Consider the following 15,669-nt stretch of genomic DNA (forward strand, 5'->3'; position numbering starts at 1 on the left):
TCCCATGCAAAAATCCCAAAGACCATTCTGAAATACTGTTAGTGAGAAATACTTGTCCTTGATAATTGGTTTTTCTCAATCTTGGTGTTGAAAACAAGAAAAGAAAATGGCCCATTGCCACAGTCACAATTAGTTGTTTTTTTTTTTTGTTTTTTGGTACCGGGGATTGAACTCAGCGGCATTCGATTACTGAGCCACATCCCCAGCCCTATTTTGTATTTTATTTAGAGACAGGGTCTCACTGAATTGCTTAGAGTCTTGTTTTTTGCTAAGGCTGGTTTTGAACTCACGATCCTCCTGCCTCAGCCTCCAGAACTGCTGGGATTACAGGCGTTTGCCACCGCACCCAGATACAATTAGTTTTAAAAGAAAGTAAAAAGGAATTTTAAAAAGTTTAGTTGACTAGCTTAGAGTGATAGAAAAGGAATGGGGTTTTCAGGAATCATGGAAAACAATGTAGGTATAGGGATATAGAAAAAAGAGAGAGAGAGAGAGAGAGAGAGAGAGAGAGAGAGAGAGAGAGAGAGAGAGCCCTAAGAAATTGTTTTACCAGGAACAAATAAATAACAGAGCACTTACTAAATGTTAAGCGCTGGAGATTTAAAGATGCGCCTGACAGCAGGGCCCACCTTCAGGGTTTACAGTTTGCAGTGGGCTGAAGCATGTACGATGGTGCTGAAAAGGCAGAGAAAAGTCCCCTATCCCAGGTTTGAGGCTTCCAGGGAAGGCTTCCTGGGAGGATCTTGTAGGCTCTGAATCACCAGGTAGAGTCCTAGAGAGGGTAAGAGAGCTTCAGGAAAAATTCATTTTATTTAACTTAATTTTTTTCCTTCTTAGAAATGTAATGTATTTGTTTTAATAAAATGCTCTAGAAAAGAAAAAAAAAAAAAAAAGGCGAAAGCCTCATGTAATCCTCCCAAGTTCATACTCACCTCCATCCCTAAGCATAGAGTTGGGAGCCGGCGGCACTCAGGGGTTTGACAAGGGAATGTCCAGCACAGATCCTCCAGCCAGCAGGGGGCGGCATACCACACACCTTGTAGCTGGAAGCCCTCTCTCTTCCACACGTCTCACGCATACTCATCAGCGCTACATACTGCGCTTGCGCAGGAGCTTCGGCCTTTTCTCCCCTGTAGCGCTGTTGGGCCTGCAGGTCTGTGTGGATCCGCGGACCTGTGTCTCTGTCCCGCAGGATGGTGAGTGGGTACCTCAATCTCAGGACTCCGGATGAATGGGGGCTCCATTTTCTCGCTGGAACGCCAGCCTAGGGCGCGTCTTGCGCGGCGTAGGGGACGGATGGCATTAGATTCTCGGCACTACAGTGCTCATACTGTGGCTCCCAGCGTGGCCTTAATGGCTGCCGCCCAGAGCGCGTACTGGGGGGAGGGGTTGGTGAAGAGGGTTTACCGCGTTGGAGCCCCGGATTGGGAGTGGGGTAAATTTGGTAGACTTCTGGGAGAGTGTCGGCTAGTCTCAAGGGGCACCAGCAGCCTGCAGTGGGGGAATTGGCATGCACTGGGCTCCAGGCTAGCTGGGCGATGCCGGAGCGGAGGCGGGCTGCAAGTCGTTGCACCCTCGCTTGGCCATCAGCTGAGTCGTAGGTTTTTCAGGAAAGCGTCGTATTTGGTCTGTCTTTTAGAAAGCTTCTGCTCCTGGACCGGGGAAGTAACTTTTAAGCCAGAACTGTCAGTGGAGCTTGGAGGCCGTGGTGGCCCTTGGATCCCGGAAGGGAGCTCATTTAGTTTGGAACACTCCTTTCCTTGCTAGTCCTAGTTTTCAGGGACAGGGCCCTGTCCACAAAGGTGGGGTGGAGTGTTGTTCTAAGGGGACACCTGTGCTGTTACCGGGTTAAGTATCATGGCAGCCGGTTTAGGCTTTTCAAGAAGGCACAGATGAAGTGAGAGAGTTGTAATTATTTGAGATTAGGTTTTCGAAGTGAGATGCTCAGTATTCAGGCATTGCTGATTGTTGTGGAGCAGTGCTTCCCAAAAGTGGGGTGCGGTGATTGGATGGTATTAGGATGTGAGGGAACAAGTGCAGAAATTGTGATAGGCATTTTAAAACTTTTAAAAGTAATGTTACAAGATCTTGTACCTGTTGAATCTAATTGAAGCTTGCATTTTTGTGTAATGGTTTATTTTCTATCAGTTTGTGACAGATGGAAAGCAGAAGAAAAAGTGTTACTTCAATTGGTTTGAAAAGTGTGAGATGCTATGAAAGTTGACAGTTGTATGGATTTGCTTTTGAAGTACATGGTTAATTCGTGTTTAAAGTGTCATAGTCTAAAACATTTAAGTTTTAAAAACATTCTTTTTTGTTTGTTTTTCTTTAAGGGGTTTGTTAAAGTTGTGAAGAATAAGGCCTACTTTAAGAGATACCAAGTGAAATTTAGAAGACGACGAGGTATGGGCAGTTTTTCATGTTTTCAGTATTAAAAGAATCTGCTTTGTAATGGAATATTCCTTCTTAAGTTATTATGGTTTTTCTTTCAGAGGGCAAAACTGATTACTATGCTCGGAAACGCTTGGTGATCCAGGACAAAAATAAGTACAACACACCCAAATACAGAATGATAGTTCGTGTAACTAACAGAGATATCATTTGCCAGGTAAGTTGTAACTTAGGATCAGGCTGCGGGTGATAAATCTTTTTTCACTGTGCTAGAGAAATTGTCCTTGGGAAGCAAAGCACATAGGTTAAAGGGCCATTTTTGTGCCTCCAGAAACACTGAATAGTTTGATTCCTTTTAATAGTAATAGAGTGAGATAGTAGGAAACTGATACTAAAACACACATACACACGCAAATTTGGGAGTCTTTGGAAAACTTGACCCGGTTTAATTGTATTTCCATTTTCTAATTTGGGAAAAAGACTTAGAGAAACCTGTTGTATGGGGTGGGGAAATACATGATACAAGTAGAAGTTTCTTGCCATCCCAGTTCCAGACTAAATCCTGACTCATGTTATATGACCTTACATGCTGTTTAACTCATTGTAAGAGTTAAGTGAAACCCAAGATTGTTTTTATTTCTGCTTATTGTTTGAAATAGGTTTTAATAAAATGTACCAAAATGTCTTGCTTAAAAGATCTTTAAAATGTAGTTCCTGGAGTCCAGTGTTCAGGACTTTTACAACTAGGGAACATTTATATGTGGGGGGATACTTGGGATAGAATACAGGGCCTTGTACATACTGGGCAAGTGCTGTATCACTGAGATGTATCCCTAAATCTTTATAAGAAATTTATTTTGAGACAACAGGCTGTCATTAAGTTGCCCAGGTGTGCCTTGAACTCCTGGCTGGACTCAGGTGATCCTCCTGCCTCAGCCTTCCAAGTTGTTGGGGATTGCAGGCATGCACCACTGCACCTGGCTTCTCATTGACTTTTTTTTTTAAGTACCTCTAATTAACCAGCTAGGATTCTTTTTAATCGGTAAAAGTAGGGAACTATAGTATGACTTATTCCAAAAATATTCTAATATTTGGATAGTTATAGTCTTAACATACTGTGACAGTAGTACACATATACTATGACAGCTGCTTGCCACTTACATAGTTGAACAAGTCATAAATTGTAGAGGTGAGTAGGTTTAACCTTTTTTAAATATTTTTTTAGTTGTAGATAGACACTATCTTTATTTATTTTTATGTGGTGCTAAGGAACAAACTCAGGGTCTCACTTGTGGGGCAAGTGCTTTACCACTGAGCTACGACCCTTAACAAACTTTTTTAAAGGTGCAGATCTATGTCCATTGAATTTCTTTTGAAAAAGAAGGCATTTAGGACAACAATGAAAAGTCAAAGTAGCAAAATACTAACCTGATTTTTCTCTTACTGTAGATTGCTTATGCCCGTATAGAAGGGGATATGATAGTCTGCGCGGCATATGCACATGAACTACCAAAATATGGTGTGAAAGTTGGCCTAACAAATTATGCTGCAGCATATTGTACTGGCCTGCTGCTGGCCCGCAGGGTATGTACAAGATGACTTTAATAGATGTTCTTTGGGGTTGGTTTGTTTTGATTGTATTCAGTGTTTGCACATGAGTAAAAGACTCTGAGCTATGGCTTCAGGACAGTGCTGGCTGTTCTGTGGTTTACAAGGTTGTCAGTAGGGAAGATGATTTTATAAATACAAAGTTTGATTGAAATAACTGCATTTCTGATAATCGCGAGGTGGTTATTCTGTTTTCAGCCTCATTGTGGGTATAGCTAGATGAGCTCTGTTCAGAATTGTCTGTAATGGTGGGACATCTATAATTTGCTGTCTTGTGATGTATGTAGTCACTAGCCTGTGGTTGTTGAACACTTGATATGTGGCTAGTGCTACCGAGGAACTGAATTTTTTTTTGAGAGAGAATTTTTAATATTTAGTTTTTAGTTTTTCGGCAGACACAACATCTTTGTATGTGGTGCTGAGGAACGAACCCAGGCCACACGCATGCCAGGCGAGCAGTGCTACTGCTTGAGCCACATCCCCAGCACAGAGGAACTGAATTTTTAATTTGAATTTGAAAAGCTACTTGTGGCTAGTGGCTACTTAAATTATCTACCAAAGATCCTCATTACTCAAGTATACGTCTTTGGACCATCAGCATACATTAAAAATAAGACTTGTGGGGGTTCCTCTCTAGACTCTCAGAATCTTTATTTTGACAGGATCATTTGATGGGTGTACCTTAAAATTTGAGAGATGGTATCTTTAGCGTTTTTAGCATTCACTATATATTAGTGGTAGTAGGCAATACAAATGTTATTTTGCTTTTTTTTATTATTTCAGTTACTGACTTTGTTTTGCAATGTAGTTGAGACCCCATATCTTCACTGGTTATATACATGTTTAGTAGGCGTCACATGGTCATTATATATGAGAGCAACTTGGTGCAAAAGCCACTGTTTATGGTGAAAATGTAGCTAGATGACCACCAGCAGAAGAGTGGCCCAAATTAAAATAATGTAGTTGGACAGTAAAGCCACAAAACATGTTCCCTTTAGCCCAGTATCCTACCCCTAAAAATTTTATTTCAATTAAGTTAAAAGTGATAACTTTTGATGTTGACTTTTTTTAAAAAAAAAATTAGTTGTTAATGTACCTTTAGTTGTTATGTACCTTTTTTAGTTGTTAATGTACCTTTATTTTTTATTATATGTGGTGCTGAGGATCAAACCCAGTGCCTCACACATGCTAGGCAAATGCTTTGCCACTGAGCCACAATCCCAGCCCCTAATGTTGACTTCTTATAGCCAGGCATGTCTGAAGAAATTGGGGGTCAGTTCCTCATGTAAGGATCAAATTAAGTATTATGTAGTTGGGATATGAAATATTTTTAGAATGATTTGACTCTATTAAAAACAGTCATATATTTTTACAATAACTTCTTTGTTAATAGCTTCTCAATAGGTTTGGTATGGACAAGATTTATGAAGGCCAAGTGGAGGTGACTGGAGATGAATACAATGTGGAAAGCATTGATGGTCAACCTGGTGCCTTCACCTGCTATTTGGATGCAGGCCTTGCTAGAACTACAACTGGCAATAAAGTTTTTGGGGCCCTGAAGGGAGCTGTGGATGGAGGCTTGTCTATCCCCCATAGGTAATAATAGTATTCAAGACCTCACGTATAAGTAATACTTTCCTGTGTTTAACTGGGTGGTGGAGATTATCAGATCAATAAAGTTGCTATCATTGAATGCCTGCTCTATGCTAGGTACTCTGCAGGAAGGATTCCTAACATTTTATAAATGATGAGACCGAGACTCAGAAACAGTGATTTGTCCAGGGCTTTGAGGCTAATAAGTGGTATGGAAATCACTAATCTTATCTTTTGCATGACTTGATTTGATTAGAAATGAGCAACTCCATTTATTTTCCTCCTCCTCCTCCCCCCCCCCCCCCGAAATTTGTTTCACTTTTATTTTATACATTTTATTTATTTTGGGGGATAAGCCTAAATTAAAATTGAACTAAAACTGGGTGTGTGTGGTAGTACATATCTGTAAGCCCAGCTCTTAGTAGAATTTGCAGGTTCAGGGCCAGCCTGGGAAACCTAGACCCTGTCTCAGAATTAAATAGGGCTGTGGATATAGCTGAGTGCATAAGGTCCTGCATTCATTCTGTCTACAATAGTCAAGCCTCACTATTAAAAAGAAGCTAGTGAAGTGCAAGTGTACCAGTTGTATTCTCATTAGATGATTTCATTAATTGTGATCCTGGACAAGTCACCTATTCCTCCCTTATCCTGAGGTACCTTGAAATTATAGGATTTGGTGGATACGTTTTGAAATTGCTTTCCATGGTAATATGTAGGAGAACAACTATTAACAGAAAGCCTTGATACAGTTTAAAGGCATTTGTCACTGAGTAGGGTGGGGCACTTAGTCCAGGCTACTTGGGATACAGGCAGGGGAGTACTTGAGCCCAGGAGTTTTAAGACCAGTCTGGGCAGTGTCTCCCAAAAAAAGGTGTTTGTGGTATGAATTTCTTTGGAATTCACAGATGAGCTGCTGAATGATGATATCCCACTAACTGAGCAGTCAGTAGTTGGTCCTTTGGTTGCATATGATGCAATAATTGTTTCAAGACGGGACTGATGGCAGCTACTGAAATGAATTCCTGTGGGTGAACAAATTTCAGTTAATCTATACTAAAATATAAAAAACTTTATTTTAGTACCAAACGATTCCCTGGTTATGATTCTGAAAGCAAGGAGTTCAATGCAGAAGTACATCGGAAGCACATTATGGGTCAGAATGTTGCAGATTACATGCGCTATCTAATGGAAGAAGATGAAGATGCTTACAAGAAACAGTTTTCTCAGTATATAAAGAACAACGTTACCCCTGACATGGTAAGAAATTTACCGAAGTTTGGCCTTTCTTGGTTAATTTATAGAACAAAGTTTACTACTTGTTTTTGGTTTAGGTTCTTAATATAGGTATATTTCAGGCTAGTGATTTTATAGGTGTAGATAGATTCCAATTAGCTTTTCTTAAAATGGAATTAGAATATTAATGAGAGTAGATTAACAGGTGAGATTGAATAATACATGTAATGAGCTGAACTTGACATATCTTGGGAATCTTTTAGACGTTTAAGTGTAGTAGGCTTGAAGTATCTAAAACTTGTGTTGCCTTTTTTTGACCTTGACTGTTCGATTAAATACTGTAGTCCCAGTTTTGAAATTAAGTGAAAATGTAGAATATGAATCATGTTACTCTAAAGCTGTTATAACTAAAATTATTTACAAGTATATTGGGCCAAGTAATTTGTGTTAGTACCTTATTCTGTTTTGGTGCTGCTTTGGGCATGAAAATTTTTAAAAAGTCATTATTGAGGAAAAGATCACTTCCTATTTATATGCTTTGGACCACAGTCTAAGGCATAATAAACACATAGCTTGAGTTTTTGAGGGGGGTAAAAAAAGGATCAGGAGGGGCTGGGGATGTGGCTCAAGCGGTAGCGCACTCGCCTGGCATGGGTGCGGCCCGGGTTCGATCCTCAGCACCACATACAAACAAAGATGTTGTGTCTGCCAAAAACTAAAATGTAAATAAAATATTAAAAAAAAAAGAATCAGGAATAGTTTTACTTTGAGACTGGTTTAAAACTATTTAGACCCCTCCCCATCTGTTCTTTGATATTTATTTTTTAATGCTATTCTATGCCATACTTAATGGCAGACAGCTCTTTGGCTAGTGTACCTTTTCAGCTACCTCCTTTTGGGTGTGTGTGGTACTGGGGATTAGACCCCAGGTCCTTGTCATTGCTAAGCATGGGCTCTAAACAGTGAACAGTTGTAATAGTGCTTAAAAGAGGTAGAGAAATTAAATTTTGAAATAGATTTAGGTAGTTGAGCAGTCTCACATGCAGTGTGCATTTTTTTTTCTCTTGCCAAATTTTCTACAAGTGCATATATAATCATTTTCTCTGCCTTAGTAAGACCTGGATTACCTTGACTGTTTTTTTAATGTGGTACTAAGGATGTCCATGTTCTCATTCATGCTAAATACATGGAATCATCATCACCATTCTTTAGGAAACCATGATTGTTATTAGATGTTCAGAGAGTTGTAGTATTGGAGCATTTTCATTAGTTTCATCCAATAAGAAACCTAACTAGTTTTTCAGTGTATTCTAGAGAATTTCAAGCCTCTTTGAAAGTTCTAGAGACTTTATATTACTGCCAGATACTAGTGATTGGTAATAGTGAATACATAAGTCTGAGAATTCTTTGAAAGACCTATCAGGTAATGATGGAAATTGTAAATCTGGGAAATGTGGGGTGACAGAAGAATATGGTAGTTGTTTTTTAGTCCCCGGTGTCCAGTCCAAGAATTTAGGGCAAATATATTGAATGAGGAGTATAGTGTGGGTGCTACCCCCCCCCCTTCGAAAACAACAACAACAACACTGTTCTATTGTGATTCCGAAAGTATGACTGAATTACTTAGGAATAAATGCAGATTGTGTTTTGTGAATATGTCCATATATGGTGCATAGGGTAAACACAAAGGATTTGTTACGATTACATTTAGGAATTGAAGCAGGAATCAACATTGACTTAGGTGTTTTTTTTTTTTTTTTTTTTTTTGGAATCTGACTTAAAAGGACAAAGTAGAGCAAATAGTGGAGTGCTACTGTACATTAATATAGTAGGGCATATGAAATGAAACCAAGTACTGTTTGCTTTCCTTTGTTTCAGATGGAGGAAATGTATAAGAAAGCTCATTCTGCTATACGAGAGAATCCAGTCTATGAGAAAAAGCCCAAGAGAGAAGTTAAAAAGAAGAGGTATGTCTTGTTTTGTCTTGTGGATCAGACTTTCAGTGAAGTTGTGCAAACTCGATCACTAGCTCTGCGTGATATGGCAGAAGCTAAGGGAACCAGGTTTGCTAAAGTAATTGTGGTGATAGGAATGTATTAGCCTCAGAAGCTACTGAGGTGGCCCATTCTATCTTCGTACAGTTGTAAATACCAGTTATTGTATTTATTATTGACTACCTAAAGAGTCCCTTTTTGATATTTAAATAGAATGAGAAATAGTCCCTAATGATCACCTAGCCATTGTTCAATTTTTTTTGATACCACAATAATAGGATCATATCATAAAAGTTGTCATTTGGGAAAGTTAGCTAAAGAACATATATAAGTACATGCATTAGAAATTGGATTATTCAGCCTCCATCTGATCACAAAGTGTTTGGTTTTAAAAATTTATATTCCTATTTCACTTTTTTGCAGGTGGAACCGTCCTAAAATGTCCCTTGCCCAGAAGAAAGATCGGGTAGCTCAAAAGAAGGCAAGCTTCCTCAGAGCTCAGGAACGGGCTGCTGAGAGCTAAACCAAACAACAGTTTTTCTATGAAGTTTTTTCAGATACAGATAATAAACTTATTGAACCAGCAGTTATTTCTGTGTTGAGCTCTTGTTATGAAACTATAGGAAATAACCTGAAATACAAAAGCAAAGGATTTTACAGTTTTTTGAAAAAACCACTTGTATGTAGCTTTTTCCGGAAAAAGTTATCTTGTGTGTGGACTCCCAACAAGAGTTCATACCACCGCCTTCTCAAGCAACAGACCAACAATAATCAGTAAAAAATATTTCTTCTGTCCATTTATTATAACCAGATAATTAGTGGGACGAAAACATACTTTAAGTATACAATCTTAAAGCCAACAAAACTGGTGCTAATCCATGGTTTTAAATTTTGAGAATGCCAATAAAGTCACAGATCTGACACATTAACCAACTTAAACCTTTGAGCAGAAAACACTGGGTCTCTTCACCAAAATGAGGTGCTTCACTTTTGGTTGGTTGAAGGGTACATGCCAGATTTGAATGTACATATGAAAAAGAGAGGATCAGATATTAGGCCTTGCATATCAAGTTTACATGGGGAAAAAAACATTGGGTAGATCAATATACATGCGTCTTAAAGAAATAGCCCTGTGGCCCACAGGAAATACTATTTGAAAATAGAAAAACTATTATTAAACTGTCTTTCATCATCTCTTGCTCATAATGGTCCTGTTTTCACCACACATTATTTACCTTTACCGTGAGATTTCTTTTTAGTTTTGTTTTCTGGAACTGGGGCCTCATGCAATGCTGGGAAAGTGCTCAAACACAGCTACATCCCCACCCCAGTTTTAAAGGGCTTAGTTGGCTGGTTGATAATAAGATGGACCCATCAAAAATCTTTAGGATAATGAAATTCAGTTTCGGCCATTAAAAGTACCTGCATGTTGTCAAGTAGTATACTTCCTGAAGTTAAAAGCCACTTCAGCTATACATTTGATGTTTTGAGGTTAAAGAGTGTCTACAATACAACAAACCATGCTACTAACCCAACATTTTTTTTAAAAGGAATAATCTTATTTTTGCAATCTTAATTTGTGTTAGTGTGCAAACTTTACCATGCTAAGACATTAGTAAATTCACGTATAAATTTTTTAAACAGCTTCAACGCAAACAATGTTTTAGCAATGGTATTTTGGCTAACATAAATCTACAAAACACCCACTGTTGATGTTTATGGAATGAGGCTTTTCACAGCATTTTTTTTTTTTTAAGTCATTAGTCAAAATAGTTATACAGTGAATGTACTGGGGAAATGTAAAAGGGCTTCTAAAAGGGCAGGAATGAAATCTTTTTTGAGTATGTTGATCCTATACCTCCTGCCATTACTGTAATAATCACATATTTTGATGATGGCACTCTGGCCCAGGAAAGGGGATCTCTGAATCAGAAGCCATTCTTAAAATGCTCAAAATTGTTCTTGAGACAGTGTTTCCTACAATGGTAACAATGTCCAAATGAACTAAGAGTCATTTGTGTACGAAATTTTCTTCCACAATAATGTTTTTAGATTATTTAGTATCAAAGAATGTTCCATTTCCATTTGATTTGCTGTGACTTTGAGAGCGATACAAGAATAAAGCTGTTTTTCTAATTCTTCACGAATTTCACTTGGAGCACCACGCAATAGGTAGTCTTTGAGTAACTGACAGGCTTTTGCCAAGTTTGGTTGTATTACTTCTGAAGTACATTTCATTGTATTCTGATCACAGCTAGTTCTACAATCCGTGCCATAGACACAGTCCAGATCAGATTCACAGTGACGATCCTTAATAAGTTCTTTCAGGTTTGTCTCTGGCACAATTTTTCTCATATCCACCATTTTCAAATCATACTTTTCATTATATCCTAGATTTTTGGCACTAGTATCACACATGAGGAAGTTTCCATAGGGGCCATGGAAAACATCTTCCACAAATTCTAGAAGTCCTATGGCTATTTTAGCCTTTCTCGGCCATGATGGTGTGAACAATTGATCCATACTTCTTCTGAACCCAGATGGAATAAAAAGTTCAATGACCCATGGAAGGCTTACTCCATAAAGAGAGGTATATTCAACACTTTCCATCACATAAAGGTCACCACAGAATCCCATTAGTTTGGGGGTATGTTCTTTATCTTGAAGTATCACCATGAGAAGAAATTCATTTAACTGAAGAAGTGCCCATGCTGACTTTGCTTCTCCTAAGGAAACCTGGCCATCTTTGTCTCCATCAGCCACTGTTAGGATGAGATTAACCAGTTCAGAAAGGTTTCCTTGGTCACCCAATTTTGCCTGTTAAGACAAGAATTTGGCAAATTATACAGAAGGAAAGAAAAATATAACCTTATGCAACATAATAATTTTCTCTATGGGCATTATTACTATGCTCGTAATAATCTTACTATTGAATCCCCATAAAGGACCTTAATATGTTACATCTCCAAATACTTATGATAATTTATGTAACATGTTTTATGTAACTACAGTAAAAGCATTTTAAGGATATCTTTGTTAAGAAATGGCCACCCTAACTCCCCGGGCCTTAGAACCTTCAGATAGTTGAACCAAGACACGAAGTAATTATCCCTTGTCTTATTCATACATTAACTTTCCAAATTACATTGTAATGAACTCAGATCAAAGTTATAAGAGTGAAAATTATTTTCATCTATTTTGTATTTATCATATTAACAGAATCATTTTGTTCTAACTATAATTGTTCTAATAATAGAGGTTTAAAAGTTTTTGTTAAGGTTCTCTGGGATAAAATAATCTGAAATGCATATAAATAGCCAAAGAAAAGAAAGCTTCTGAGTGAAAAGAGCAATAGAGATGAGAAAAATAAATTATTTCCAATACTGCAAATATTTTCATTATTATATTGTCTTGTATTAATGTTTCTTTAAATTTAAAAAGGAATTGTAAAATGGCCACATAGAGTAAAGAATTAGTAATTTGAGTTCCATTTCTAAAAAAAAAAAAAAATATTGTATGGGTATCCTCAGCGGTACTCAAGGAGGCCGACCTCTGTTCTCTGAACCCCAGCAGTCAGACCTGCTCATGTGCTAGCATTTCCCCAGGACCAACCTACCTCAAGTTGGAGTAGAACACACACATTCACCTGTTACCAAACTGCCATTTTCTTCATTGAACTAGTGAGAGGGCTGTCAAGTGTCTGGGTCTTGGGCCTGCTTCCAGCTGCATATTTGAATTCTTGCTCCACAGTGGACTACGCCTTGGCTGCAGTCCTCACTCTCCACAGTCACAGGGGCCTTGGACAAGTTGTTACTATGTTCATGGGGATGAATCCCGGAAAGCTGCCAAGGCAGGCCTTTTGGCACTCTCAGCTTTAGCCTTTGCGGAGCTTTATTATTTCAGCTATCAAGATGTGGGCATCTGCAAAGTTGTTGCCATGCTGTAGAAACTCTGATTATACTTAATTTTATGACTTGATAATATGCCTTGTTTATATGACTTAATTTTATGAACTGATTATATGCCCCATTTGCCTCTGCTTTGTTATGCCATTCAGCTCACAATAAGGAAGAAATAACAGACAAATCCACTAGAGGACAAAGCTAATCACATAGCTATTTTAGAATTTAGTTGCTGAGGAAAAGGTTTGAGAGGAATTATATCCAAGAAATTTTGAGACCCAATTCTGGATTCTAGTGAGTTAATGGGGTTGTCTCCAAGTTCACAAGACTCACAGTATAACTAAATTTTACATTTGAGCTTTTGCCTTTGTCTCTCTTTGTGTGTGTGTGTGGGGGGGGGTGCAGTGGGATGTACCAGAGATTGAATTTAGGGGCACTTGGCCACTGAGCCACATCCCCAGCCCTATTTTGTATTTTATTTAGAGACAGGGTCTCACTGAGTTGCTTAGTGCCTTTCTTTTGCTGAGGCTGGCTTTGAACTTGCAATCCTCCTGCCTCAGCCTCCTAAGCCATTGGGATTATAGGCATGTACCACTGCATTCAGCTTAATATGTCAATCTCTTAAAGAGAATTCAGCTTTATTATTATCAATATGTGATCATATTTCTGCATTTGGGAAATAAAGAATGAAGGCAAAGACTATTAATTCATGAGTAAACACTTTGCAAAAAATTAGATAGTGGTTCAATTTTTGGAAACTTCCCTGTTGATATCAGCTACTGATGGTTTATGTTGTAGGGAAACTTTAAATTAGGAGATGCTAAAGTCTCAGATTACAGATTTCTAAATCCTAGGTAAGAAAGCTTGGAGAGCTTCTAAAATTAGAGAAATTCCAGTTAGAGGAGAGGCCTTCCTTGCAGATGAGTCAGAATATTACAGATTCTAAACAGACTTAATCCTCAAATGTGTTTTACTTGTCCTAAAATAATCTGTACACAAATATAAAATTATAAATAATGAATTGTTTTTCTAACCATAGGGGTTGCTAGTGAAAAATGTATTCCATGAAAAGAAAAAAAATTTTAAATTAAATATTATTATAATAATAATAAAAGATTGTAAGCAGAGTGTACTCATTTTATTTATTTATTTTTGAGACAATCTTGTTATGTTGTCCAGGCAGGCCTTGAACCCCTGTGCTTAAGCAATCCTCCTACCTCAGCCTCTCAAGTAGCTGGGACTATGTCACCAAGCCCACCTAGAGTATGCTAATTTTACTATACTTTTTCTGGTATTAGTTTCAGTGGCAAAATGTATAATACTACAACTAGTTAATGAACTCCCCCCTCACACCTGGACACTTTAAACTATTACAAGAATGTTAAATTAAAGATCTTCCAACGTGTATTTTTTTCTTTCTCTGAATTTTTTCCTCAGGATGGAGTTCCCGATAGAGGTCAAATATCAACATTTTAATGATTTAGGGTGGGTTCTGCCAATTCTTCTGGAAGAATATTTCTTTACACTAGCAATGTGTGAATAGATAAACTTACCTTAAATAGACTGTAGACCATTTCTTTGAATTTCTGTACAGTAGTTCCCCTAGTTGGCTTATCAAATAGAACTATTTCTTTTCTTGGCTCCAACTCAGTTCCAAAATCAAGATGAAGAGCTTGTTCCATCTGACATTTCACAACACCTGGTAGATTATCCCAAATCCCTAAATACATCTTTGTGAAAAAAGAATGACAAGAGATGTATCACACTAAGTAGAAAACTCTAAAACATATACCATTATATTTAAAAAAATTTTTTTTAGTTGTTGGTGGACACAATGCTTTTATTTTTATTTATAGGCTTGAACCCAGTGCCTCAACCATGCTAGGCGAGTGATCTGCTGAGCCACAACCCCAGCCCTATACCAGTATATTTTTAAGGTCCTCTTCCTCTACAAAACACAAACAAGCATCAAAACAAACTGAGCTACAAATCTGAAATAATCAAAGACATTTTTCCTTACATGAATTAAAAAAATAAAATGAATGTAATGCATGCCTAAAAATAGCTTTTGAAAAGTCAAAAAAGACAGAAGGAAAAAACAAAATTCTTCCATATTCTATTTCCCTAGTTCCACTCCCCAGAATTAACCACTATTAAGTATCTATTTATTAAACTAACATTATATAGCATTTACTACATCTTATGTTGTGCTGGAGTCCCTGAGTCCCTATGAGCAGTCCCTGTGGAAAATGCATGCAGCTCTGAGTGAAGCTGAAGCTGCAAGGGAGACCCCAGACAGAGATGCCAGGAAGGCGAATGTGTGCTGAGGGAGGCTGCAGGCAACATGGCCACGTGGGTTGCAACCAGCAAGGCCGTGGGGTGGGGCTTCCCAAGCTTTTGGGAGCCCACATTCTGCCAGTGTGTTCTGAATCCTATAGTTGTAGGATTTAATGTTTGCCCTGCTGGGTTTGGGTCTTGCTTTGGTCCAGTCTCTCCTTTTACTCCCCTATTCTTCCATTTTGGAATGGGAACATTTACCCTGTGCCATTGTATTGTGGGAGTGTGCAACTTTTTATTTTGACAGGGGCTCACAACTGAATTTGTTTATGTCCTGGAAGAAACTGTGGAGTGACGCTGAGGCAGTGAAGACTTTGGGACTCGGGATGGTCTGAATGTGTTCTGCGTTGGGAGATGGATATGAACGTTTGGGGAGCCAGGAGCAAAATGCTATGGTTTAAATGTGTCCTCAAAGGCCCACGTGTTAAAGGCTTAGTCCCCAATCTGGAGCTGTTGGGAGGTGGTAGAATCTTGACTCAGGAGGCTGAAGCAGAAGGATTGCAAGTTTGAGGCCAGCCTTGGCAACTCAGGAAGATCCTGTCTCAAAATTTAAAAAATTTAATTTAATTTAAAAAGGACTGGGAAAGTAGCTCAGTGGTACAGCATCCCTG

General features: G+C 38.3%; 2 protein-coding genes and 2 non-coding genes across 6 annotated transcripts in view; 3 read left to right on the forward strand and 1 right to left on the reverse strand.

Moving 5' to 3' along the window:
* Positions 1-1,098: 1,098 nt before the first annotated feature.
* Rpl5 (ribosomal protein L5) lies at positions 1,099-9,409 on the forward strand. Its single transcript, XM_076863476.1, has 8 exons — positions 1,099-1,196; positions 2,334-2,403; positions 2,493-2,608; positions 3,841-3,975; positions 5,393-5,595; positions 6,672-6,849; positions 8,704-8,792; positions 9,243-9,409. The coding sequence occupies exons 1-8, from the start codon at positions 1,194-1,196 to the stop codon at positions 9,340-9,342; spliced, it is 894 nt and encodes a 297-aa protein (XP_076719591.1). The 5' UTR covers positions 1,099-1,193; the 3' UTR covers positions 9,343-9,409.
* On the forward strand, positions 6,505-6,599 carry LOC143405321 (small nucleolar RNA SNORD21). Its single transcript, XR_013092034.1, has one exon. It is a non-coding gene; the product is annotated as a small nucleolar RNA SNORD21 (small nucleolar RNA).
* LOC143405323 (small nucleolar RNA SNORA66) lies at positions 8,836-8,968 on the forward strand. The gene has a single exon (XR_013092036.1). It is a non-coding gene; the product is annotated as a small nucleolar RNA SNORA66 (small nucleolar RNA).
* Positions 9,410-9,603: 194 nt separating the features above from the next.
* The window catches only part of Dipk1a (divergent protein kinase domain 1A), a 107,111-nt gene continuing 101,045 nt past the window's right edge, over positions 9,604-15,669 (reverse strand). The window contains exons 4-6 of one of the 3 annotated variants that reach the window (XR_013091977.1): positions 14,275-14,451; positions 12,436-12,740; positions 11,559-11,636 (exon numbers count right to left, since the gene is read on the reverse strand). Coding sequence is in view for 2 of the 3 variants with exons in the window: in XM_076863474.1 (XP_076719589.1) it covers positions 10,824-11,636; positions 14,275-14,451 (990 nt within the window). In the remaining variant the exon portion in view is untranslated. Of the gene's footprint in view, positions 11,637-12,435; positions 12,741-14,274; positions 14,452-15,669 lie in introns of all 3 variants that reach the window. The other 2 variants (XM_076863474.1, XM_076863475.1) reach the window with 2 other exon arrangements.

The sequence above is a fragment of the Callospermophilus lateralis genome, chromosome 7, assembly GCF_048772815.1.
Source record: "Callospermophilus lateralis isolate mCalLat2 chromosome 7, mCalLat2.hap1, whole genome shotgun sequence".
Taxonomy (NCBI): domain Eukaryota; kingdom Metazoa; phylum Chordata; class Mammalia; order Rodentia; family Sciuridae; genus Callospermophilus; species Callospermophilus lateralis.

Bases quoted from the DNA above. Each gene is read 5' to 3' on its own strand.
- Rpl5 (XM_076863476.1), top strand. The intron at 2,404-2,492 runs GTATGGGCAGTT...TTTTTCTTTCAG, and splicing joins GAAATTTAGAAGACGACGAG to AGGGCAAAACTGATTACTAT. The intron at 5,596-6,671 runs GTAATAATAGTA...ACTTTATTTTAG, and splicing joins GGCTTGTCTATCCCCCATAG to TACCAAACGATTCCCTGGTT.